The sequence below is a fragment of the Amblyomma americanum genome, chromosome 1 (genome assembly GCF_052857255.1).
Source record: "Amblyomma americanum isolate KBUSLIRL-KWMA chromosome 1, ASM5285725v1, whole genome shotgun sequence".
Lineage (NCBI taxonomy): Eukaryota > Metazoa > Arthropoda > Arachnida > Ixodida > Ixodidae > Amblyomma > Amblyomma americanum.
This window is the reverse complement of record NC_135497.1, coordinates 96,383,569-96,409,148: the sequence shown is the minus strand read 5'-3', so window position 1 is coordinate 96,409,148 and position 25,580 is coordinate 96,383,569. Positions and strand designations below refer to the sequence as shown.

Here is a 25,580-nt window from a genome sequence, read left to right as displayed (position 1 = left end):
ACGGTGCTACACAACACTCGAACGACGCCCTGCTAGACGCTCGGCTATCTTATCATACTGCTGCCAACGATCGATCGTTTGCGCGCTGAGCTGGCAGCAACAAATCTTTGCGTTGGAGGTTGCTTCCGCAAATCTTTTCGGTTGAGGAACTCGTAGGTTGGTTTCATCTGCGCACGCTTTTCTCATTTATCCTGAGAATGGTTTTGCTCCATCACTTCGCCACGTCCGACGTGAAACGCAGGGGCACAGTACACTAACACACCCGCCGCTCACAGTAGGTACCAGACTTTGGCAAATTCCCCTCGTCGTAACTTCACTTAGGAGCAAAACAAAACACCATAGAACAAACACGCACGATGTTTGTTTGCAGCGGTGTGCCGCTGCGGGATCCTGTTTCCAGACGAAGCGCAGCGCAGTCACCGATGTTCGCTGTAACCTTTTTTCGTCGCCTCACGGCTCAGAACAAATGCACGCGGCACAAGTTGTGCATCGTAAGCTTGCAATAATATTTCCGACATGACAGACGCCCACAAACAATTCGAATTCACTCTGACGAAGGGAGACGCACACAGCTGATGCGACTCGGCCCAGTTCGAAGCGAGGGCGGCCATGTTAGGCATGTTCTCCGTCGGCGGGGTCACCGGCCATCCGGCTCATGACGTCACCTGAAGTGCGCGCCTATTGGCGGAGGCTCGTGTGCATCCGCCTTTGAGGGGCAAATGCCGCTGCCTTCTTAAGTTGTAGCCGACTATAGATTTATGGCCATACACTTTTAGTAGACTTCTGTCTATAGACACATGTCTATTAAACCAGTAGACTTTTGTCTATAGATTGTCTATAGACATATCTATGAAGCCAGAAGACTTGTCTAAAGACAATCTACAGATTTATGGCCATACACTTATAGTACACTTGCCACAGACTTCAGAAACAGACAGAAGATATTCTTACCTTTGTAATTTGTAATTTTCTGGGCGAAATTAATTTCTCTGACAGCTCAATAGCATTACTTAGCCCATAAATATTACCTGCAGGCAATTGAGTTATATTAATTTTTAAGTGTCAACAGCCTACACGAAATTTTCAATGCCAATTCTCGCTTGTGTTGTGTAGGCATACACTTTTGTAGTAAACATCGAGTCTTCATTTTTGTTTTGCAAAAATGCATGCAAAACATCTAATACACTTTACATCAATGCATAGTTAATGGTCAGGTTATATGTGTAAGCCTGAAGAGCTGCTAGAAGATTTGAGCCAAAAGAATGTTTAGAGACTGCAGTTTCTAGCAAAAATATGCCATATGCACATGCACAATGGCTTCGTCTACATGTGTGAGAACACTCTAAACGTTGGCTGTTTGCTCACTAATGGTACGCACCTCAGGTGCATGCAAAGTGCACGTTTATTTTTTGAGTCATGCAAAAATATAGATGCACACACAAGATAGGTTAAACTATTTATTCTATACACATATTAAACAAAAATGACTAGCAAGACTTTTGCTGTACATGGCTAGAAAAGTAACAAAACAGTTTATTTTTCTTTAGCTGCAGCATTGTGGACAAGCTTGCCTTGAACTTGTGTAAGCTCAGCTATTTATTCTATATATCGTATTTACTCGCATAATGCATGCACCCCCAAAATTACTGCTGCAAGTCGTCTGCTTGTCGTAGCAAGTGCCATCTATTCACCACGGCCACAACTAATTGACATGGTTGGGCACGCGCGCTACTAGGCGGCGGTACCGCGGAGGGGGAAAGTGAAACAGAGGGGGAAAGTGAAACTGCCACCACGCACCACCGCTATGCCATTTTGTGAAGGTGTCTCGTAGGCCTTGTTTCCGTGTGACACCATGCTCTTTGTGCCGCTTCACCATGCGGCCCTACGCAGGCTACACAGCTGCTTCTAAGCTAAATGCTACTAAGCCCGTGTTAGAACATGGCAACCGCGCCACCAGCAGACACTTCGGCATCAACGAGTTTTGCGTCCGGTATAGGAGACGGCAGCACGATCAACTCAAGACGACCAGTAAGACGCGCCGGGCCTTCCGTGGACCGAAGAGTGGGAAATTTCCTGCCGTAAAACATCTTTGTTGGAATATATCAAGGCTCGACGAGCGGATGGGTGCACTGTGTCAATTTAATTGATACGGAACCACGCGCTCGTAATCACAAGAAAGGAGGGCATCCCGGTGCAAGACTTTCGGGTGAGCCACACGATTTATGCGGCGCAATGGACTCTCGCTCAGGAGGCGAACGACGCTTTGCCAGCACCTGCCCGCAGCCTATGAAGAAAAAATCGTCGACTTCATTGATTCATCAGGATTCGGCATGAGAAAAACTTCTTGCTCTCCCAGATAAGGAACGCGGACCAAGCTCCTCTGAATTTCGACATGCCCAGCAGCAGGACAGTAGGACAGACAGGCGCGTGGAATGTGCACATCAGGACTACAAGTGCCGAAAAACAGGTGCACGGTCATGCTAGGCGTGACGGCAGACGGGCGGAAGCTCCCACCGTACGTCATTTTCAAGCAGAAGACCCTGCCAAAAAGAAAGCTCCCCCTGGTGTACACGTGCGCGTCCAAAAAAAGGGTGGATGACTGCGCACCTTATGATAGACTGGATTAAGACTGCGTGGGGGCGGTGACCCGGAGCGCATCTTTTTCCGTCGCTCCTCGTGGTTGATAGCTTTCGGGGCCATCTTCAAAAGTCGGTTGGGGCCCCAGACCGCAGCGCTTGATTTGGCCCTGGCGGCCGTAACGCGCAGGGGGCCACCCCTCTCTATGGGCCGCGCACCGCATTCTTCACACCTCTCCTTCTAGACACCCTAGCTTTGCCGGTTTCGCGCCATTTTGAATGACTCCTGCATGGCCTCCTGCCACGCCGCTCAGTGCTCACGCTACTCCGCTGCCGCTCAAACGCTTGCACCAATTTTTTATTCTCATCTCGCCATGACGCACATACTTGTTAAATGGCTCAATGCGGATGCTGCTCGAGTTGCGTAGAAACACTGAAAGCTGCCCAACAGAACCCTTCTGGACTGATACTTGTAAGGTCAAAGGGATATCTGCAAGTTCCTTCAAACCAGCTAATCTCCCTGCTCAAAATTGTGGAAGACCACATCGAATCATTTACAGTGGACAGAATTGCTTGCGGTAACGTGTACATGAACATTGTTGAGAAGGTTCTGCTAGACAGCCGTACTGCCTCAGCTGCTGTTGGGTGTACATCTCACTTTGTGAGTACGACAGCAGAAGTCGTTCATTTCTTTCTGAGGACACGCGTGCATTTTTTCACTAGAGAAAAGAATAAGCAGATGCGGGCAACTGGGCGTGCCATATGTCCAGCAGGTGGTGGAAGAAAGCTGGCGTCGCAAATGCAACACTGAAAGAAGCCACATCACAATCGCCAACTGAATTGCATTTTCTGCCAATGAAGACCTTTTTTATTGACTTCCAGTTAACCTTGTCCTGTGCCTGCTGGGGCCCACACTATGGCAGTCTAGATAATAAGCCCATCTCTTCATCTGACTGAAGCACTCTGCTAAAATTTTATTGGTATCTACTCTGTTGTAAGACACGGGTTGTGCGCTCTCTCTATTACATGTTCATTTGCTCCTCTTGACTTATCCTTGATTCCACTGTTTGTGACTGCTGTGTGTGTGATGTTCATTTTTGCTGTGTGCATCATCATCCCCTATGTTCTTTGGCAAACGCACAAGAGTATGTAGAACTTTGCCCATGCCTTGCTGCCGATACAAGTTGTTGTATCTGTTTATTGTTCATCACAGCTCGATGTATAGGTATCGCACATGCGCCTGTATGCATAAGTGCTGAGTACTTTGTCCACTGCTGCTTGGGCCACTAAAAGGCGGCTGGCAGTATTGTAAAATAAACATCAGGTTGTGTTTGTTTTTCAGTACATGCAGCTCCTTGTTTTGTCTTGTAATTACCACTATCATTTTAATTTGCACTGCTATTTGAAATGTTCCTAATCTACTAACTGAAATGTTCTTAATCTTATCCTAACATTTGTTAACATTTGTGACTAAGGACTTGCGACGAAGGAATGCATTCTTGTTGATTGCACAGCATATTTTAATGAGTGTGGAAATTATACGAACATTTAAGGGAGCGTTGACTATTTACGTGGGACTATATTTTAAAATGGATGAGATAATTTTATTTGATTCACGTAGAGGGGTATGATAAATTGTGCCGCTCTTGCATGGTCACGTTGATATGTTTAGAACAGCGCACATTAGCATGTGTGAAAATCCACATAAGAACATTTAGCTCTCTGAAATGCATGATGAGTTATAAACTGGTTAATGAGGCTGTGCATGATCATGAAGCGTGTTTGCAAGAAAAGAACCGTCCTGCAGTAAGAGCATGCTGTCAGCGTGTCAATATAATGATTTTGTTCAATGTCTTGAGTATAAATCAATGGCAGCAATGCTTTCTGATAACGATTATGGATTTTTTTGTGGCGCAAGGGCATCTGTGGCCAAAGTGCACCATGGCACATGGTATTTTTCTTATACTCAAAGAGGGGTGAAAGACCCGTTTCCTAAGCATTTCACTGTAAAGAAGCCGAGCAACAGGCAGGGGAAAGCTTATACCCATCGTATCACCGGCGGGCACCCGGTGGCACTGGGGATCGCGCCCCGCACCTCCTGTACGCGAGGCGGATGCTCGAACGACTAGGCCACAGCTGCGGTGAGCATCGCTTCCTGCGTACTACCAACCACATACACAATGCTTAGTGCTGAGCTCTTCCCTGAACACGCCATGCGTGGTCAACGTGAGCCCACGTAGTTCAAGATTAATGACCATGTTATGCATGAATCACTCTTGTAAGCCGAAGAAACTGAAAACTCTCTTGGAAGCTTTAAAAGCTCGCGCTAAATCCTGGAAGCTTTAAAAGCTCGCACTCAACACCTCCACCGTGACACCCTCTTCCTGGCTTCTGGCCTACCGCAAGCCCACTAGAGACTGCAGCACCTCCACGTTTGTTTGCAAACATGCAGGAGGTCTACACTTTCAAAAAACCACCCTGAACTACCTTTTCACTCACCACTATAATTTGTCATGCTATGGTTATGGCGCTCGGCTGCTGACCTGAAAGACACGGGTTTGATTCCAGCCCCGGTGGTCGAATTTGGATGGAGGCGAAATTGTAGAGGCACGTGTACTGTGCGATGTCAGTGCACATTAAAGACCCTAGGTGTTCGAAATTTTCGGAGCCTTTCACTACAGCGTCCCATAGCCTGAGTCGCTTTTGGACGTTAAACCCCTATAAACCAAACCAATTCTTTAAAGGATAGTCACAACACTGTTCCGACATTTGAGGGACTATTTGTTGTCTTCCTTGGCCCTGAATAGATGAGAGAGCTCTACCTTTTAGAGTGTTGCAAATGACTTGTGAGGTGAAGTTTTCGTGAGCATCATCAAAATGCTAACTAGAAATTTTGAAGATATGCATTCTTCTTCATATTAATTTGAAATCCTGTACATTGAACTTTGTGTCTTTGTGCCACTCTGTGCTTATAATCAGATATCAGCTCGTAATTTTGATTCGCTTTTGTTGTACTGTTTATTTTTGTGTTTTTACTGATGTTTGCTTTTTATTCTCTTTGCCCCTCCCCTCTGTAGTGTACTCTATCTCTTAAGAGTGAAATAAATGAAATACCATACAGCAGATAAATCAGTAACAACCTTGTGAAAAATTTTCTTAGTCCATATATTTGCATGTTCATATCAGAAAAGGAAACAATTTGAAATTTGGCTTTGTGAACAAAGCATCACTAATGGAGAGAGAAACACTGCAACGTTTGTGACATAGATATGGCAGTTGTCAATGGGAAAATTAGCAAAGCCGACAATAAATAAGCGTTAAGATTTACATGTATTTAGTGAGCATTTAAAGGATGGCCTACGAGTTTGCTTCTCAATAAAGAAAAATTTGAGTGCAGCTGCTATGCTACTTTAACTGTAGGCGACTGCATACGAAGCTTACAGTGCCAAATGGAGGCATCTCTGGGTTTCAGTTTGAACAGCGCGCATGGCAATTTGCCATTGCCGAGCCTCGCGGATGGCAGCGCACTACTGTGGCGCCGTGGGCCGCCACCGTGAAGCTCTCTTCACGCTACCGCCGTACCTTCCTCTGCTTTCTTTTTCGCACTTTCTTTGCTATCATTGTCTTTCATCTTTCACTGCACTCTGCGTTTGCTCCGATTCATTCTCAACTGTGCTCCTTGTTCACTCGGTTACACCGAGGGGAGGTGGTGGTGCTGCTCAGGAACTAGCGCTTAAGAGCTGTGCTGTAAAGTTTTTAACAGCCACATGAGTTGGAATGTTTAGTAAGAGTTACAATGACAGCCCGCAAAGGAGTATTTGATAATTCACTGAAAATCTGAAGTGATAGCCACAGGCATGAGTAGACAAAGTGATAATCAACTGATACAAACACTGCCCCAGCATGAGAGGACGCTTGTACTGATTGCTCAGGAATGACCAAGGACAACCAAAAGGTGCGAGTGGGGAAATGCCCCCTCTAACTTACTGATAACTACTGAAATTGTATGTGTAGGAATAACCAAGGCCATAGAAGCAACTAATCAAGACAGTTCACTCAAATTGAAAAACAGCTAAGGTACATTTGCAAGAATGACAAGGTCATCAGCAACACTAGCCTGACTATGCCCACTGCGGGGCAAAGGCCTCTCCTATATCTCTCCACTTAATCCTGTCCTGTGCCAGCTGCAGCCCTCTTATCCCTGCAAACTTCTTAATCTCATCCACCCGCCTGTCTCTTTGTTGCCCTCCTTCTACTTCTGCCTTCTTTTGGAGTCCAGTCCATATTACCCTTAACGACCATTGGTTGTCTTCCCATTACATGATGCCCTGTCCATGCACATTTCTTGGTTTAGACTAAGGGTATCATTAATTTGCATTTGTTCCCTGGCCTACTCTGCTTTCTTTTTCTAAGCGTTAAGCCTATAATTTTCTTTTCCATAGCTTGCTGCTCTGTCCTCAGTGAGCACCTTCCCATTTACCAGACTAAGCAAAACCTGCAGTTTTTTCTTTATTCTTGCAACCTAAATACCCAAGCATTAACTTTCCATTACTCTCGACCACATATTTGCTTTAGCTGCATGTGGTGACCATACTTTCATTTGTGCTAGAAGGCTGACTAAACTGTGTGCTTGTGTCATTGTGGTATTAAAACTAGTAATACCTACACTTGCAGCTTTTCCAGCAATGCTGATTGTAGTTGGTGCCGTTTTTGTGAGCACTGTTGCACTATTGATGTATACAATTTCTTCCCGACGTTTTGCTCTGTCCTGATTTGTTGTTTCATTGTTGTCTTTTTCGTGTATCATTTTGTTTTTTTTCTCTCCTCGGAAATATCTATTTTTATCTCCTTTTTTAATATGTTGGTACCTTATTTTGTTTTGTGGAGTTTATCCCATTTCTGTTTGCCTATTTGTATTCCCTATTATGTAGTTGCGTTTTACCCATCATGTAATACCCTCAAACTGAGGGTCTTTGAGGGTATCCTGAATAAAAGCTTTTTTTTTAATTTTTACTTCCAAGTCATGAGTTATCACAATTGTATGCACAGTGTTGCACCTTTTTCTTTCCCTTTTCTCTTGTCAATCCTGACGGTATTGACCGTATAAAATGATATTAATGTATAGGTGGTTGTCTTGAAGCAAAACGTGTCAGCATTATCATAAACAATGTATTCTTTGTTCAAACCATTGTCTTACTCTGCATACAATACAGCAGAGCTTTAGAGAGTACGAATTGACAAGGTAATAGCCTTGTCACTGATTGCATTTTTTATCACCTTGTATTATGCAGGTGGCATACTACTAATTGCACTATAATGTATTGTTGCTTCATTTATCCATTATACGTCCTGAAGAACTATATCACTCCCTCAGCTGTTTTTCTCAAAGCTTATGTGAGATGTCTAAATGCAGTTAGTATTAATAGTAATGGAATCCTATCCAGCAGCAGCCATCAGGGCTGTGATGCACCAAATACGGTCTGAACAAAGCTGTACAGTGTATCAATCAACATGAATCGAAGCTCCCATCTTCACTTTAGTGTAGTTTGTAAAATCTGACACAATGTGTGGCAGTGTGCAATACTATGCATTTTGCAATTGGCAAAGTACTCCCCATAACGTTTCCAAAATTCCTGCTTTTTTTTCATAGATTCTGTAGCTAAGCATGAGCTTGTGGGATGGCAACGGTGTGGAAATGTGAAACATTGATGTTAGGAGGGCCCTCGCTTGGTTGGCGGCGCTTGTTTGGAATTTTACTGTAGTTGTGTTACCCCGTAGCATCCCACTCCACATATAGCTTCACTTCATACTCTAGAGGTCTGAAATCAAAAGTGCATAATAGAAATTTGTTATCAGAATTATAGGGCTGCTTAATTACAATACCAACAAAATTCTGGTCTTGTGACGTTTGTTACCATGGCATGTGCCAGCCACCGGCAATATGGGGTTTGCATTCCTCACCCCATTCCGCCTCTCTACCTTTTTTCCTTTCTTTCATTTCACTTCTCTCTCTCTCATTACGTACTACTTTGCTCAGTACGACTTGCAGCATGTCCGGCCTGTACTAATTGAGGTTTCCACTTTATAGCAAATCATTGCACTTTCATATAGAGTACATGTACAGACATTCAGTTCATTGCCCTTTTCACCAGCGGCGAAATTCATTTTTTAGCACTGCGGGGTTGCACTGCTTTGTGAACGGGGCTCTAATTGCATCTCATTTGTTGCAGGTTATCTTGAGTGTGACAGTACATCGTATTTTGCACAAATTTTTATACTAGTGATCCTTAGGCAGAGGCTAGCTGAGGATTTAAAATTAAAAAGGGGAGTTGCTGCATGTTCTCTCTTCTTTACTGGTGTCAGCTAACAAACTCATGCATATTTGTTCTATGCATGATATCAGTAGTCATTTCTATTTCTTCCTTTGTCTTGTTTCATTCTGTACGTATATTTCAGAATTCTATAGCAGTAAATTATTCAAAGTATATTTGCACATGATTCTTCTAGAGCCCTCCCTAGCCTGAAGTTTTTGTGTGGCAGTAATTTTAGGGCATCATTAAAACTCGTGCAGGTACTATGCCCAAGGTCTGGAACGGGTCACCGGGCATCCTGTGTTGCTTGAGGAACTCGCCGACAAGCTGGCTGTCAGTTAGGCACAGGCAGCTGAAATGGCTAAAAAAGGACTGCGACGCATTGAGGACCTGCACGGGTTTATGCAAATTGCAGGCGTTGCGAGGGAGCGAGTTGTGTGCCACCCCAGCAAGGATGGGTCCAAGCAGCTCGACAGCCTCCATGAATATTGTTGGAGGAAAGTGAGGAGCTACTTGATGATCGAGGATGTCAAGAAGTGATGTGGTGCTTTGCACTGGTGCCGCATATTGCTTCCCATGGGATCACCTTTGAGATCCCATGCATTGCTTTGCCTCCAGTGCTCGGGGCATGGCACTGAGTGCTCGTGTGAGAAGCATCACAGATGCACGCTATTTGTCATTTCCTTTGTAATGTATTGTGTTTTTGGCAGCATTCTTTTTGTTCTTCATGGCTGTCCATTAACAACATAAATAAAAGTTGCTTCTTGTTCCTTCTAGCATGTTGGAACTTTTTTGAATAAATAAATTGTTTTGATTTAAATTGGACCGCATATACTCGTGGGGTGTCTAAGCATGATTGAGCATTGGATGTCTGCATCAGCTTATGACTGGTGTGTTTACAACAATTTAAGAGGCCCGCAACGTTAAGTGTATAGTTTTCATGATTTGTATGTACGCTGACTTTCATCAGTTAAATACTGACTTTCATCAGTTAAAATTGAATTTCAAAAACTGAATTTTGCGTACTTTTTTTTATTGGTTTCAGCTGAAATATCCAACCCCTAGATGTAACGAGTTTTGCGTCAACGAGTTTTGCGTCCGGTATAGGAGACGGCAGCACGATCAACTCAAGACGACCAGTAAGACGCGCCGGGCCTCCCGTGGACCGAAGAGTGGGAAATTTCCTGCCGTAAAACATCTTTGTTGGAATATATCAAGGCTCGACGAGTGGATGGGTGCACTGTGTAAATTTAATTGATACGGAACCACGCGCTCGTAATCACAAGAAAGGAGGGCATCCCGGTGCAAGACTTTCGGGTGAGCCACACGATTTATGCGGCGCAATGGACTCTCGCTCAGGAGGCGAACGACGCTTTGCCAGCACCTGCCCGCAGCCTATGAAGAAAAATTCGTCGACTTCATTGATTCATCAGGATTCGGCATGAGAAAAACTTCTTGCTCTCCCAGATAAAGAACGCGGACCAAGCTCCGTTGAATTTCGACATGCCCAGCAGCAGGACAGTAGGACAGACAGGCGCGTGGAATGTGCACATCAGGACTACAGGTGCCGAAAAACAGGTGCACGGTCATGCTAGGCGTGACGGCAGACGGGCGGAAGCTCCCACCGTACGTCATTTTCAAGCGGAAGACCCTGCCGTAAAGAAAGCTCCCCCCTGGTGTACACGTGCGCGTCCAAAAAAAAGGGTGGATGACTGCGCACCTTATGATAGACTGGATTAAGACTGCGTGGGGGCGGTGACCCGGAGCGCATCTTTTTCCGTCGCTCCTCGTGGTTGATAGCTTTCGAGGCCATCTTCAAAAGTCGGTTGGGGCGAAGTTGAGGGAACTGTGCGCGGACCTGGCTGTTATACCCAGCGGCCTCACATCAATGCTACAGCCTCTTGACGCATCTTTCAACAAGCCATTTAAAGATAACGTCCGGAGGATGTACGCAGCATGGATGGCTGAAGGTCAACATCCTCCGACGCCGAGCAGCAAGATCAGAAGACCGTCCGTGGAGCTGCTGTGCAGCTGAGTATCAGAGGCATGGAACACGATTGCCGCAGACATGGTGGTCAGAAGCTTTAAAAAAAAAAAAACGGGAATTTCGAACGCCCTGGATGCGACTGATGACCACCTTGTGTGGGACGACGACTAAGAATCGAAAGCTGAAGAAATCGATGCCGCAGCGACCACCAATTCCAGTGTCAACATGAGCTCTGGTCACGACTCTGATCATGAGTGCAATTGCCTGCAGGACGCTATACGACACAACGCGAGTAGTGATAGTGAGGTTGCGTGCGGCAAAGAAAGCGCTTTAGTACCTTGAGGTTATGTTGACCCTGTACTCACACCCATTGAACTTTGAATTTAACACTCTGAAGCATTTGCGCGAAAATTTTCCCCGCATAATTATTGCACCCCCAAACTTTGCATTGATTTTCAGGAAAAAAAAGTGCGAGGATTATGCGAGTAAATACAGTATACATGAAACAAAAATGACTAGCAGATGACTAGAAAAGTAACAGCGACATACAGATTATTTCCCTTTAGCGAGCATTGTGGCCAAGCTTGCCTTGACTTTGGTGTCAGTGGTATTGAATAGGCTGCATGTGTAACCTGCAAAAAAAAAAAAGAATTAAATGAATTGTGCAGAAATATATATATACACCAGCAACATAAATTACAAAAAAACGCTCTAAAAGGAATGTTCAGCTTCTTTCCACAAAGGGGATGATGTAATATAAGGCATTGCACAACTAAGGACCACAATTTAGAACACTCCTTGTCTCAGTTTAAGAGTGGTTTACCTTCATTCAGGACCTCTTAGTGAGGACTCCCTTAGAGTGTTCTTACCTTAGGCACATTGCTACCTTCATGCTTCCTGACCTCACTTCTTGACCTGACTGATGGCTTCACTGTACAAACACTCGCTCTGCAATTGCGCAGTAGGGTAACTCTGCGTTCAAAATAGTGGCTCTGTCCACGCTAAAGATTGTACCTACAGCCTGCAAATTCGACAACTTCAACAGGTTTATTTTTGTGCAGCTGAGTTTGCATATAGTGATGTGCACGGTATATGGTTTAGAGGGGTTTAATGTCCCAAAGCAACTCAGGCTATGAGGGACGCCACAGTGAAGGGCTCTGGAAATTTCAACCACTTGGGGTTCTTTAGCGTGCACTGACATCACACAGTACATGGGACTCTAGAATTTTGCCTCCATCGAAATTCGACCACCTTGGCCGGGAATGAATCTGCGTCTTTTGGGTCAGCAGCCGAGTGCCATAATATAACTAACTACTCAGCCAGCGTGGCGGCCGTGATGTGCACGCATAAGCATACTTGTCTCAGAGTGATATGTATGAACATTAAATGCTGCCCTGCATATAAAGAATCTGATAGACAGACAAACCATCTCTTCCTTTCAAGCCATCTAGAGCTTTGAAATTGCAACTTCATAAGCTCAGGAGCATTCTAATATTTGGCCCTAAGAATTCATTGAGAATGTTAACATGCACCTTATAGCAGGCATTCTACTATTTGCAGAAGATCGTACATAATCATCCTAGTTTAATTCAGTACACTCGCAGTGAGCCACAAAACACCATCCACACTGATCCATGCCTTCGGTTTCTGAAGTTTGATTTGTTCTAAAACTTACAAACACTTGAAAATTGGACAGAGGCAAGATATTTGGGCATGTCAAATGATACATAACTATCTTGCCTCCACAAGCGCATGTGAAAGCACACCTTAATACAGTCAGACACCCTTATAACGAATCTGAAAGTCACGCAGATTGCGTTTGTTGTATCCAAAGTTCGTATTAAGTGGACTTGGCCTAGTACAGCCAGAAAACGCTCCAACAAAAGTGCCATTTATTTCTTTAAACATACCATTGAGCTAAATTTGTTTCTTCAAAACAGACTATATCAAGACGCTTTATTAAGCTCTCAAACACTATCATGTGCTGCTGGCCGAGACCTTTGCAGCATACGAGAGCGACTTAAGTGTTCATGGTAATTGATTACAGAAGGTCGGCATCCTCATCTTCATTCCTCAATAAAGGTGTAAGGATACAGAAACGAAGCTACCGTTACGCATGTGGGTCTGCTGTCTGTGCGCTACCTGCATGCATCGGCACAGCACTGAAGGCAGAGCTTGAATTGCACAGGCAACGTACACCACGTGACCGGTTGGGCCAGGAGTGCTTTTCTCGACTGGTGCTCAAACGTTTCAAATCGCTGCCTTTGGTTGACCGCTGGCTGTGTGCAGTAGTTTCAATTTCCATGCTGCCCCGTGTCACGTTTTCGAGGCTTCCGCTTAAAGTTTAGATGCTTTATCCAACCAGCACATGCACATAAACCAATCGACCTTTTAGCTTGTAGGGGTGCGTTTGGCTGGCGGTTAACTGCAATTTCAATGTCACCGTTCTTGTTGTTCTTTGGGGGTGGGCACATTTTTAGGGGCAATCATGGAAGCTGGGAGGCACTCTTCAGTCTCTGCACAGACGAGAAACAGACATTTTTTTTTTTACAATGCGAGGGAGTTTACAGTGCCTCTTAGTTCCTTATAACCAAGCAGTGCTGCCACAGCTGTTCATTTATCTAAGATGGAAACTATTTTGGGCAAAATGCTGACTCCCCAAAATAAAAGTAATAATACATATTTTGACGGTAGCTCCCTCTTTGTTCGTAATAAGCAAGTGTTCGTATAACTATGGGTTGGACTTTTCGACTTTTACTTGTCGACAACTTGGCGGATGTTTTTCGCTTATTTCAGGACGCCACTTTCGGTTTTTTTCGCCAAATATTATTTTCGACAAATGAAATACTGAATTTTTTCAGTGACTTAATATAGCAATTATGTGCGGTTAAGTTATTAAGTCTATATCAATTACAAGTGGTCAAGTTATTAATAGTCTATCTCGGTATTTGTTATTCTGAACAATTCATTTACCAGTAATGTGCAGATGGGAGTACCTGGAGCTGTGCTAGTAGAAAAAATTGCTATCTTCATTAAAAGAATAATTCAAGTTATAAGAGATAGCCAGCAGACAAAAAAGGAAGTGGAAGTTTACTTTTAAGAACTAGGCTGACGCGTTATTGTTGGGTTGTTGTGCTGCGTTGAGTGTTCGGGCGGAGCATCACGTGGTTTTGCATGTTGATGGCAGTGATGGAACTGCCGCTCAGTTGTCGTGTTAGCCAAAAGATACTTTTTTGTGACGCCTATTCAGTTTCATGTCAACGTCCTACATATATTTCATTAACCTATTTAACGAACTATCTGTTCTAAGCAGGTAATGATTGTGAAGAAACAGTGCCTAGCTAGAAGACAGCGAGGAAATTATGCTTCCCTGCCTGCAGCAGCGTGTAAGCTAGGAGAGCAATGCCTCAAACACACATCATGCCCCTGGCTTGCCTAGTTAGTTCATTTTAAAATTTGTGAGTGTAACTCCCAATAAGAAGCCAATTAGCTTTGCCTTGCAAGCCAAAAATGCTATGTAACTTGCATTAAGCCGCCAGTTAGCTATGCCTTGCAAGCCAAAAACACAACTTTTTCACTTAAAACCAAATTTCAAAGTGAATTCGGCGTACTTTTGTCATTTTTTTTTTGTTTAAATCAAAATGTCCAACCCGTAATTATAACTCTGGTCATTGTAAGTAGGCTCGACTGTATTCATAAAAGTGTGACAAGTATTTTGCACTTACATTTTACAGACATGACATGAAAACTCCACATGTTCATAAATTAGTATAAATTGCTCAATTTTAGCAAGTCATACTCAACTAAAAAAAATTGGTCCCGCAAATAATTTGGGCAAAATGCTGACTCCACAAAACGAAAGTAAACATTCTAAGCAAAATTATGCAGAATGTATCTGAGGTCAGTTTACTGTACTTATCGGCAAATAGAAGTTGAAGATTCAGTGGCATTCTCGATAAGCAGGTTCGCATCCCAAAGGGAGTACAGAGGTGTTTCAGAAGCAACTGTCCCTCCCACAACTGACTCATTCAGCAGGTGCCAAAAGGGAAATGTTTGAAGGGTGACCAACAGCAAAGAATGTTGTCAGTAGTAGCTTGACTGTCCTCCAAATGAGGTTAAAAATGTAACGACAGACTGATTACTTTTAAGAAATGCAAAGGTGATTATTTCTGACCACAAAGAATTCCATCCCATGCATGGTTTCGGTGACTTAATGAGGGTGCTAGGAGGAAGGTTACCGTTGAGATAAGATCTCTATACGACCAGCTGCTTCCTTCAAAATTAAGACGTCGCAATTTGAGTCCTGTTCTTAAACTACAACATATTGGACATGTAAGTTCAGTGATGACTGCATCAAGTGAGGATGCATGCAACCACTCCGTACCTTGTCATGTGCCACCCCTCTTTACTTAGGCAGGTTTATATGCTTTTTACAACAGCAACAAACCAACAGTTTAAGTTGGTTTGGTTTATGGGGGTTTAACGTCCCAAAGCGACTCAGACTATGAGAGACGCCGCAGTGAAGGGCTCCGGAAATTTTGACCATCTGGGGTTCTTTAACGTGCACTGACATCGCATAGTACACGGGCCTCCAGGATTTCGCATCCATCGAATTTCGACTGCCGCGGCCGGGATCGAACCCGCGTCTTTTGGGCCAGCAGCCGAGAGCCGTAACCACTCTGCCACCGCGGCGGCTATAGTTTAATTTGTTGCATGCAGGACAACATACCTATTATGGCATCCACTTTGTTTTTGTCCAGCGCTGGTTTTACTGGAGCTCCTGGCCACAAGTTGCTCCGCTGTCCAAATAAGGAGCATCCTTGAAGCTCCTCTGAAGTAAATACGCTTCTGAGAAGAGCCCACGCAAATCTCGGAGGGGTGGGGCACATAGCCTTCCATTTGTCCAGCAGCACTTTTGGAATGGTGACGCCATTTCCAATGTTGACCTACATTTAAGAAGAAAGCAAAGGCTTGTAACTCCTGGCAGTTTTATTGTCAATACCAGCCATCTGCAAGAATTTAGTCTTTTAATGGCCTCTGCACCATTTGCAAACCGTTGCCATTAGTGTAGCCCAATGACGGCGTTATTTTTTTATTGGCATGAAGACATTTGATACTGCGTCAATCCATGAAAATCACGTTTTCAAACAGTTCAGAAAACATAGTTATAGTGCCAACTATACTCACAGATACAGATGTGCTGCTTGATAAACCACTGCAAAATGTGTAGCTGAGAGTGAAAACCTGAAATTTTCAGCTTGCATCTAGCCTTCACATTTTTGTCTACATAATCTTCAAGCACATTTCATAGTAAAACGACCACTTATATACCACTTAGTATACAGCGGTATATAAGTTGCAACTGCAACTTTATATTAATAACAGTGTAGCACGGCGTGCAAACAGGTTTTTACTCATGGCGCTTATAATTTAGCTGAACAAGCTACGATTTCATCACTGAATAATTTAAGCTTTACATTAACTTTACTCCCCTTGACATTTCTCTAGTCAAGAAATTCAAACAGCCAAAATCTAAAAATACAGACCTTCCACCTCATGTTTCAGTAATCTTGCTGTTACAGGAGTAAACTGATAACTGTGTAGAAATAATATTGTTAATTTATTTCAAGTCGTCTGCATCATCTAATTACTAAAGAGCTTAATTATAAACTGGCTTCACGTCAGCAAGGGTAACATATCAGTGTTCCCGAGAACAAAATCAAGCTGACCCTGCATGGAGAGCCATCAGGAATCTAGTGAAATGACAGCCAGTTATGGAAGTCTTAAAGGAACACTGAGGAGAACCCTATCAAAATTTTTTTGTTAGCAATATCTGATAGTTCGGCATTTCATGGCTTTGTTGACGCTTGTCCGGGAGCGAAAGATGCATTTATTTCAAAGAAATTTGGATTCGAAGTTCAAAAATTTTTTCCCGCCGATCCAATTCAAACTTGAGAACTCTTATGACGACACGGAGAACTCTTATGACGACACAGAACGGAGTGACGTGAAACGTGACGTAAACGGAGACTCCGTGATTTCTGGCAGGTAGCGGTGCGGTGCGCAACCTTCCTTTGCAAGCCTCAGAGATTCATGACATCCATGAAGTAAAGAAAATTCCTCCATGGTGGCGCCTCTTGCCCTAGGAAGTCATCACGCTTGTACTTGCGAGATTGGCCTGCGGTGGCGATACCTGTATTTTGGTTCTTGCTATTTTCTACTTTACAAGAGCTTTGTTTTCAGGAAGAGTGGCGTTCTTGTGATCAGGAGCTGGTATTCTATGGATACAAGCCAACTTCAATTTCTCCTCAGTGTCCCTTTAAAGCTTCAGGTATGTCATTACACCAGCGAATGAAGGTTACATCTAGGGGTTGGATATTTCAGCTGAAACCAATAAAAAAAAGTACGCGAAATTCAGTTTTTGAAATTCAATTTTAACTGACGAAAGTCAGTATTCTTTGCATGCAAAAGCAGCCAGCTGGCTGTTAAATGCGAGTTACACTCAATATTTAAACTAAGTAGGGAAGCCAGGAGCACGATACTGCAACAATGGTACTGTTGGATAAGGATAAGCATCGCAGTTATGTGATTTTAGTTATTGCTCCGCTAGCTTACATGCCTCTGCAGACCAGAACCACCAACTCCTCAGTGCCTTCTAGCTAAGCACTGTTTGTTCACTATCATCACATGTTTAAAGAGTTAGTCGGTTAACTAGGTTAATTGTAGGACACTCACACGAAACCAGGCGTGGGCATAATGAAAAAGTATGTTCTGGCTACCGCGAGTATTGAGTGGTAGTTCCATCACTGCCATCAATGCGCAGGCCATGTGATGCTACACCTTCGCGCTCAACCCAGTTTTTAGAAGTAAACTTCCACTTTCATTTTTGTCTGCTGGCTATCTCATTTAGCTTGAGTTCCTCTTTTTAATGATAAATGATGACAGCAATTTCTTCTACAAGCAGAGCTCATAATTATTACTACCATTTTCACATTAATTGCTGACAAATAAGTTCTCGCTGACTACAGTATATTGATCAAACACCGAGTTTGGCACAGGTCGACCTATACACAAGTAAATATGGTATGCAAGCATTTACTATATCATACAGCTAATCTAAGCAATGCATAAAGCTTATTTCTACTTTCGTCACTTGCAACGCACATCAACAGTTCTACTTTGAGTATACAATCATGCAAAACTGCTTACAGCCCTTCCTTGCTGCCATAGCAATACCACCTATTTTCCTGAATAATGACCAAAACTACTTATATAAATTGCAGAGGGGAAATCATTTTCGTCATTACTCATGAAACTTGCACAGGATATAGTTTTTGCTTTCAAGAAAAAATAAGGCAGCCTAATTAAGCATGCAAATGAATAATACTGTCGCATGGCACCGGAAGTGCCAGAGAGCACCTATAGTTTCCAGTTATAATTTATCGTAAAGCAAATTCCATTATGCTGCCAAACTTCTCCCAACAGCTAATGAGTGAAAAACTTCAATGAATGAACACAGTGGACCTGCTGGGATATCTTGTTGGTGCCCGGTTCAAGTTTTCCTGTTCACAGAATAAACCAAAACAAAAAGTTTTCAGTCAAATGCTACATGTACCAATAAGAACACAATGAATAATTGAACACCTGAAAGGTGATGGTTGTCCATCAGGACACACATGAAAAAACAAACATGCAAAGTGAAATTCAAAATTAAACGTAACAAACCTCAGAGGGAGATTCCGCAGTCCGTGCTGGCATTTTTTCCATAGTGTCCACCATTTTTTTTAGACTTTCCACCATCTTTGCTGCATCTAATTAGAAAGCCAGTACAAGCACAGTTTTGTGGATTCCTTTGACCAGGACTGTTCTGCATGCAGTTGTACATAAGTACTGCAACACCTCAGTTATCATGACAAGGATGGTGCTAATTCACCTAATCAATAAAATCACTGCAAGGGTCATGAAAGCTATGAGTTCAATGTGTAAACCTTAAAGGGTTAAACAAACTCCCTTAACTCGAACTATGCATATTTTTAACAAATTTTAGGTCCCTCAAAAAAGTGCCTACCCATTTCAGGTTCCAAATACACGGTACTGCACATGTTTATGACAGCCCCTTTTTAAGCGTAATTCCTCCATCTACAAGATGCACAGTTGGACTACTGACCCACGTGACACATGCGTGTTTCCTTCTAACTTTAGCAAAAATACACAACCAGGCATTTGTACTTTATACCGGCCATCTCTCTCAAACAAACATTAACCAATAAGTGCTATAATACATTGGCCTGATACTGTGCTAACAAATGCAGGACACAGATGAGGATTGGATGTGTGCAGAGTCACCTAAGATTTATTCAGAAAGTATAGGCAACCTGTAGCAAACAAGGACATGGTTTATGGTTTTATGGAGTCTAATTCGTCCCACCAAAGCAACTCGGGCTATGAGGGATGCCATAGTGAAGGGCTCGGGATAGTTTCGACAACCTGGAGTTGTTGAACGTGCACTGAAATTCCGCAGTACACGGGTACCTAGCATGTTGCCTCCATCTAAATCTAACACCCTGGTCCTTAGACCAGGGTGTTATTAGCATGGGTAGCGCTTAATATAGCGACTCTGTTAAGACAGCTGGTCGGTAGCCATGTTTTTGCCTCTTGCTTCTAAATCGCCCTTTTTGGACTTATCTTTGAATTCATCCACCTCATGAAAACAAGCATTAAAAAAATTTTAAGATCCCCAGTTGAACAAAGACACCTCTCTGGAATAAGCATTAAACGTCCACAAATTTTTCTTGCTGTGTCCAGCTTTGTAAGCTGGAAAACTGACATAGTCTAGAAGGCTCATTTTCGAAAAAAAAAAAAAAAATGTCTTTAACCCAGTTCTTAAGAGATATGTTCGGGGTGCAAGAATTCTGTAAAATCGGGTTATATCTGAAAACAAAAGGCCCTACTTATAAACCACTTAGGCATAGTTTTAATATGCCATTATATCCTACATCCTTCTTAATTAAGCACTCCAAACAATTCTTGCACACATGCTTTAAGGTGACCTCAGGATCACTGAGGCAGCAGCAGAACAACTAATCTATTAACTAAGGCATACCACAGCTATCAGTGTACTAGACGCAGCAAAGGCCTGTCTAGTGCACTGCTAACTTTTGTGTCATGCGCCAAATGGCCTAGCCAATTCCCCTCATATTGATGTGTGTTACCCTACGGCTCAATTTCTGAATAGCTATGACACTTTTCTGAAATTACTGAAAAAAAGACTTTCCAAGCAAGGAATTGACACACGCAGACGTGTACATACCAAGCATTTGCTCTAGCTTGGCATTTTTTCCTCCAGTTGTGACACCAGCTCTTTCAACTGCGTCTGCTCAGTAGTTATGGAAACCTGTGAGGAGTGTGCAAAGACGCATGTGAGGGCAGAGTAGAAGATATAAACAAAATGAAATTGCAATAGCAAAATACTAAATACAGCAGATGATACATAGGAAGGGTTTGAAATTGCCAGCTACAAAAAAAAAAAAGTCTACTCAAGTATTTTGCTCATGCTTAAGTAGCCAAGGCAATAAGTACTTCATGACCAAACAGACATTTCAAGCATTCAAGCAGACCGGTAAAACTTGAGTGTTACCACTCAAATTCACATTGCAAACCCAGAACAGGTAGCCAAACTGAAAAAAGAAAGGAAGCTAATGACCACACTGCACAGAGTAAAGCATGCATGACTATGAAAAAAGTACAAAACTTGTACTCTGCATTAGTGTTCACTTTGTGTCAAGCATGAGAATCGTTACTTCAGAGCAACAAGCACCCGCATAACCTTTCACACCTTATAGAATTGGAACACGAGGCTCAAATAAATAGCAGTTGAGGACTACTGAGTTACCTACATGGTGCAACATATGAAGGCTACGAAAAAGGCATCCAGCATTCAATAACTGAAAAGACAAACTAGAGCACAATAATGAGCAGCTGTTTCTTTTTTTGTGAAATTCTGTCCTTTCACATCCATGCACAAGCTGTTTCACACTTAGAGGGAAACTGGAAGCGTGTCGCCGCCGCGCTTTGCTGCTGCTGACAGCCGAGGAGAATCGGCTGCAAAGACCCACGTGCAAAACAACCATGGCCGGCTGCTCTTTCTGCACATGCGCATCGCAGCACCAATTCTCGCTGCATCTAGCCCGCAGCGTTACTTGACGCAGGGCGGCCACGCACTCCCAGATTCCCTTCAAGTGTGAAGGAGCCTGCACATCTCATGCAGAGGTGCCAAAGATTGTGGCTCATGCAGCAACTGGTATCAACATTGTGATGCAATCCGAGAAGCTTATTTCATTGGATTTGCATGTGGAAATGATACTGGCAAAATGCATCAAAGAAGCACATATGAGGATGGATAACAAAGATAACAGCAGCATACCTATCCAGTATGAATTAAGTCATGATGTCATTACTCTCCGACTGCCTTTGAAATGCTATGGTTTACCCATGGAATGAACTGTAAGAACTGCAGTTTTGTAGCATGAAAATTCACTGCAGGATAGAAGTGAAGACATTAGACAAAAAATATAAGGGCCATTAAAACCGCTTCTCTACACACGTCGCCCACTCAAAAACGTGTACTGTAAGGAAGTTGTTTTTCATGAAATGTTCAGAAGCACAATTAAAAAACAGCCATGTACCGAGAATAATGTGCATGACGTCAGGACTTTTCTCGGCAACAATGGGATGTGAAACCACGTATTTTCAGTTCTAAAGTCAGTGCCACTGGGGCATAGTTTTTATACGCCATTATATCCTACTCATAAGTGACTACAAAATTACTGGGGTTGCTCTAGAATTATGAATAAAAAAAGTGGCAGTAGAGCCAGTTTTATGAACCATAAATGAAAATCCGCAGTGAACACCACCTTCGGCCTTTGTTCATTGTCTCCACAGTCAAGAAACTCAACTCAAATTAATCTAACGTCTTTCAGGGAATCCTCTAAAGTGAAGCAGGTATGAAATAAGGGAGTCAATACTCATTAGAATCCACCCAAGTGCAGCCATACGGCTGCATGAAAAAGCCACAAAGATTTCACAGAAAGGTCGTAGTTGCAAAAAAAGTCAAGTCGATTTAGGTGACTAGCATGACGACAATTGTCGGTTGGAGCTACGACCTACTAGGTGGTGCCAGGCTACCTACTAATTACCACACCGTCTTCTCCCGTTCAGCTACTGTGCAAGCATCATTCGAACCATGTTCTCCTAACCACTGCTGCTTATTCCATTTAGCTCGGTGCACATAGGAGGCGGTGCCGCCTAATTAGCGCACCAGGTTCTCACCTGGTTACCGTTGGCTATAGTTTGCTAAGTAAGCCACCCAGTGGGTAGGCAAGCAATGGCGCAGTGGCACAAGGCAGCTGTTATGGCAGGTGTCGCCATTGGTGGGACTTGGGTTGCCTGGGTTGGGGTGCAACCCAGGTTGCTCTTCCCGAGCAGCCTCTCACGGTTAAATGGGCTGCCGCCTGGTGTGGTGGGCAGGTGAGCAGTCTGCTACAAAACCGGCATCCGACAAAACGAGAGGCAGACCGATAGACAATGCCCAAATACGAGGAATGGCCACTGTAAGTGCTAGCGCACTAAAAGTGTCCTGGTAAACGGAATGAGTAACTGCCCTTTGACAGCCTGTGGTCCCAGGTTCAACCACCGAACCAGAATGGATTTTCCTTTAGTAAGAAGTTCCTGTAACGGCTTGCAACTTTCTATTTTAGATGCATGACAGTGCTCGGGTGGGTGCTAATGAGTGATTACGCACTTATTACAAATTTAATTTAAGTTTTCATCTTACAGCGTTTACATTTCTTATTAAAACATAGTACAAGTATGCATAGAAGTAAATGGAACATACAAAATTGTTGCAAAAAGCTTTTTCTTGCTTAAAGCAGGGTTTGTTAAACTGAGTTCCGTGTGGAGTGCTTTCTGGTTTAACCCCTAAGTACCTAAATCCATGCATGCCTAAATCCCCACCCATTCCTTTAGCTACTTCATTTCAGGATTAATCACACTTTAATAGCTTACAGCAAATAGTTTCACTTTGCAGCGAGCCGTCATGAACTGAATTTGGCCATCTTTCTGTTGAGATGTGTGCCTGCATATTCTTTACTTGCACGCATGTCAGGCAGGCAAGAAACAGAAGGCAAGAGACACAGGGTTCATGAGTTCCCTTTGATAGCTGGTGGATCTACCAAGGCTAAAAAGATGAAGATTCGTCTAGCTTAGAGGAAATATGAAGGTGCGATATGTGTATCCAAGTAGCAGTAGTACAGTAGAACTTGAACATAGTCTGTCAACTTCAGATGGAATAAGCGTTAATACACCTCAAACAGAGAAGTGTGCTGTATTTACTTCAGTCCGCACCTGTACACAGGTGGACTTACTGAATAGAATTTAAAGGCTAGAAGTATAATTGCCCCAACATGACTAACAGCCATAAATATTAACATACAGCCATTAACATTTCTAAGCTCATAACTCTGTGTTGTTGAATAATGCATTGTGTATACTGTCAAATGCAATTATATGAAATCAAGTATAATACCAAAGATAACCTGGAAACAAAAACGCAAAAGCCAAACGCGCAAGCATAAGCAAACATATGAGGTGCATAGTTGAACTTACGTAGCCTAAACCAACTCGTTGGCCGCCCAGGCTTTCCACGTCGGGTGGCACAGCATTGCGCCGTTTCTCCAGGGCTTTCTCGTTCCCTGTTAAAAAAAAAAAAAAGCAGCAGGATAATGATCACTAGAACCTATTACTAAATGCTGCGCAAGACTGCCTATTTGGATACGATATTCCGCAGTATTTACCTACGGCAAGAATGAAGGCGTCGTGCGAGTCATCTTGGCTGGGACCGCAGGAAACTTTGAAAACCCTCCCTGCCAATGCTGTCGACGTAGGCCGGATTTTCAATTAGTTTGCGGCCAGCTTCGACGTCGGCTAAATTTCTGATGGGGTACACCTCCCACGCATCCGCATTGAGCCATTTAAAAAGTATGTGCGTCATGGTGAAATGAAAATAAAAAAATTGGCGCAAGCGTTTGAGCGGCAGCGGAGTCGCGTGAGCACTGAGCAGCGTGACAGGTGGCCATGCAGGAGTCATTGAAAATGGCGCGAAACCGGCAAAGCTAGGGTACAGTGCTCTAGAATATGGGTAGTGGGTTCAGGGAGCGGCCAGCGGTGAGGCGACTTGTGTCGACGATACCAGATGGCGCCACCAGAGCATGGGCTGTAAAAAATGCGGCGCGCCGCGCCGTGGATGCGCGCTGTGCATAGAATCGTCGGAGAAATAAGCAAGGCGCTGTCTTTTAAAACAGGTCCTACAAATAGGTGAAGCTGTACACAGATATTGTCGGCGAATCAAGAAAATTAAATGTAGTAGTAGCCAACAGCCGATAGCGCGGTGGTGCGGACGAGCGGCCCCGTTAATGCTTCGCAACGCTGATCGTGCTCTTTTGCAGGTACGGCTCCCATATTTCAACGTTAGTGCATAGTAGTATTATCGCCACCCATAGGAAAGGCTGAGTACAGGGAGAGGAGCAAACATTCTATCGATCATCGGGGTTATCCAGCGGCCAACTCGAAGCTGTCGGCAAACGTGGCCGAGTGTACTCCAGCTTGAGCCATCGGAAGTGTTATAGTAGAGGGGCGGGGCAACAAGAAATTGGAATTAAAAAAAAACGCTTCACTTAGAGACCGTTGTGTGTACAGCGTACTATATGTGAATGCGATAATTTTAAGTGTGGTATGCATGCCTCTGTTTTGTAAAAAGGAAAGGAACGCCGACCAAAGGTTGTTGTTAAAAAAGAAGACGTTCTGGCTTCCCTATGGAAGCCTTGATAACTCTGATCAAGGCTTCCGTAGGGAAGCCGAAACGTCTTTTTTTCTAACAACCTTTGGTCGGCGTTCCTTTCCTTTTTACATGAATCTTCTACCTGACCGAACGAGTTTTCGTCGAAGTTTAGATTTCATGCCCCTGTTTTAATTGTTGTTTTGATGCATGCATTTTTTTCATCAAAACGAAGGGTCAATTGCCACCGATGTATAAACGCTGATGAATGCAAGACAAGATAAAATAACTTTTATAAAACAAAGCACTCCTTTATTGCAGCGCTCTAACTATGTATGCACAGTGTGAGACATATTCTTGAATTTCTCAAAGGAATGCCGTGTTTTCTTGTTTGCGCAGTACATTTAGCCGCACGACTATGAGCACTTGCCCATGTTAGCATGAAGCTTCTTTTTCCTGCGAGCTTCTCGCGACTCATTGATTGATTTAACATAAAAATGCAGCCTTGTCAAAACATAAAACTTGAGAATGCTGACTGTGAGCGCCTCTGAGTGCTTGCTGCACCCTACACCACATGAAATCTGAGATTTTCCCAGCACCATAACATCTACTATGCTGTTACTGCACAGCTTTTCCTGGCTAAAAAAAGTTGTGAAAGGTTTTCCAGCCTTCTCACCATCAAAAAAAGCACACGAGACGGGTAGAGCAACCCTCCTTTGTCACAAATTGCAGTAAACTCACTGTCCTGGCTTTGAAGGAACATCCAGCTTAGAAAAATCGTCCGGCACAGATGCTTCGTCAACTTCACAAGGGTCTTGGTCGTTCGCCAACACGCTACTCTCAGTGTCAATGCCCGGACACCTCGATTCCTTGTT

The 25,580-nt window shown here is 43.5% G+C and overlaps 1 protein-coding gene across 1 annotated transcript; it reads right to left on the bottom strand.

Moving 5' to 3' along the window:
- Nucleotides 1–1,450: 1,450 nt before the first annotated feature.
- LOC144113295 (BEN domain-containing protein 6-like) lies at nt 1,451–23,992 on the bottom strand. Its single transcript, XM_077646284.1, has 6 exons — nt 23,726–23,992; nt 23,538–23,623; nt 20,185–20,268; nt 18,600–18,685; nt 15,604–15,820; nt 1,451–11,506 (listed from the first exon to the last, which is right to left on the bottom strand). The coding sequence occupies exons 3-6, from the start codon at nt 20,189–20,191 to the stop codon at nt 11,427–11,429; spliced, it is 390 nt and encodes a 129-aa protein (XP_077502410.1). The 5' UTR covers nt 20,192–20,268; nt 23,538–23,623; nt 23,726–23,992; the 3' UTR covers nt 1,451–11,426.
- Nucleotides 23,993–25,580: the final 1,588 nt, after the last annotated feature.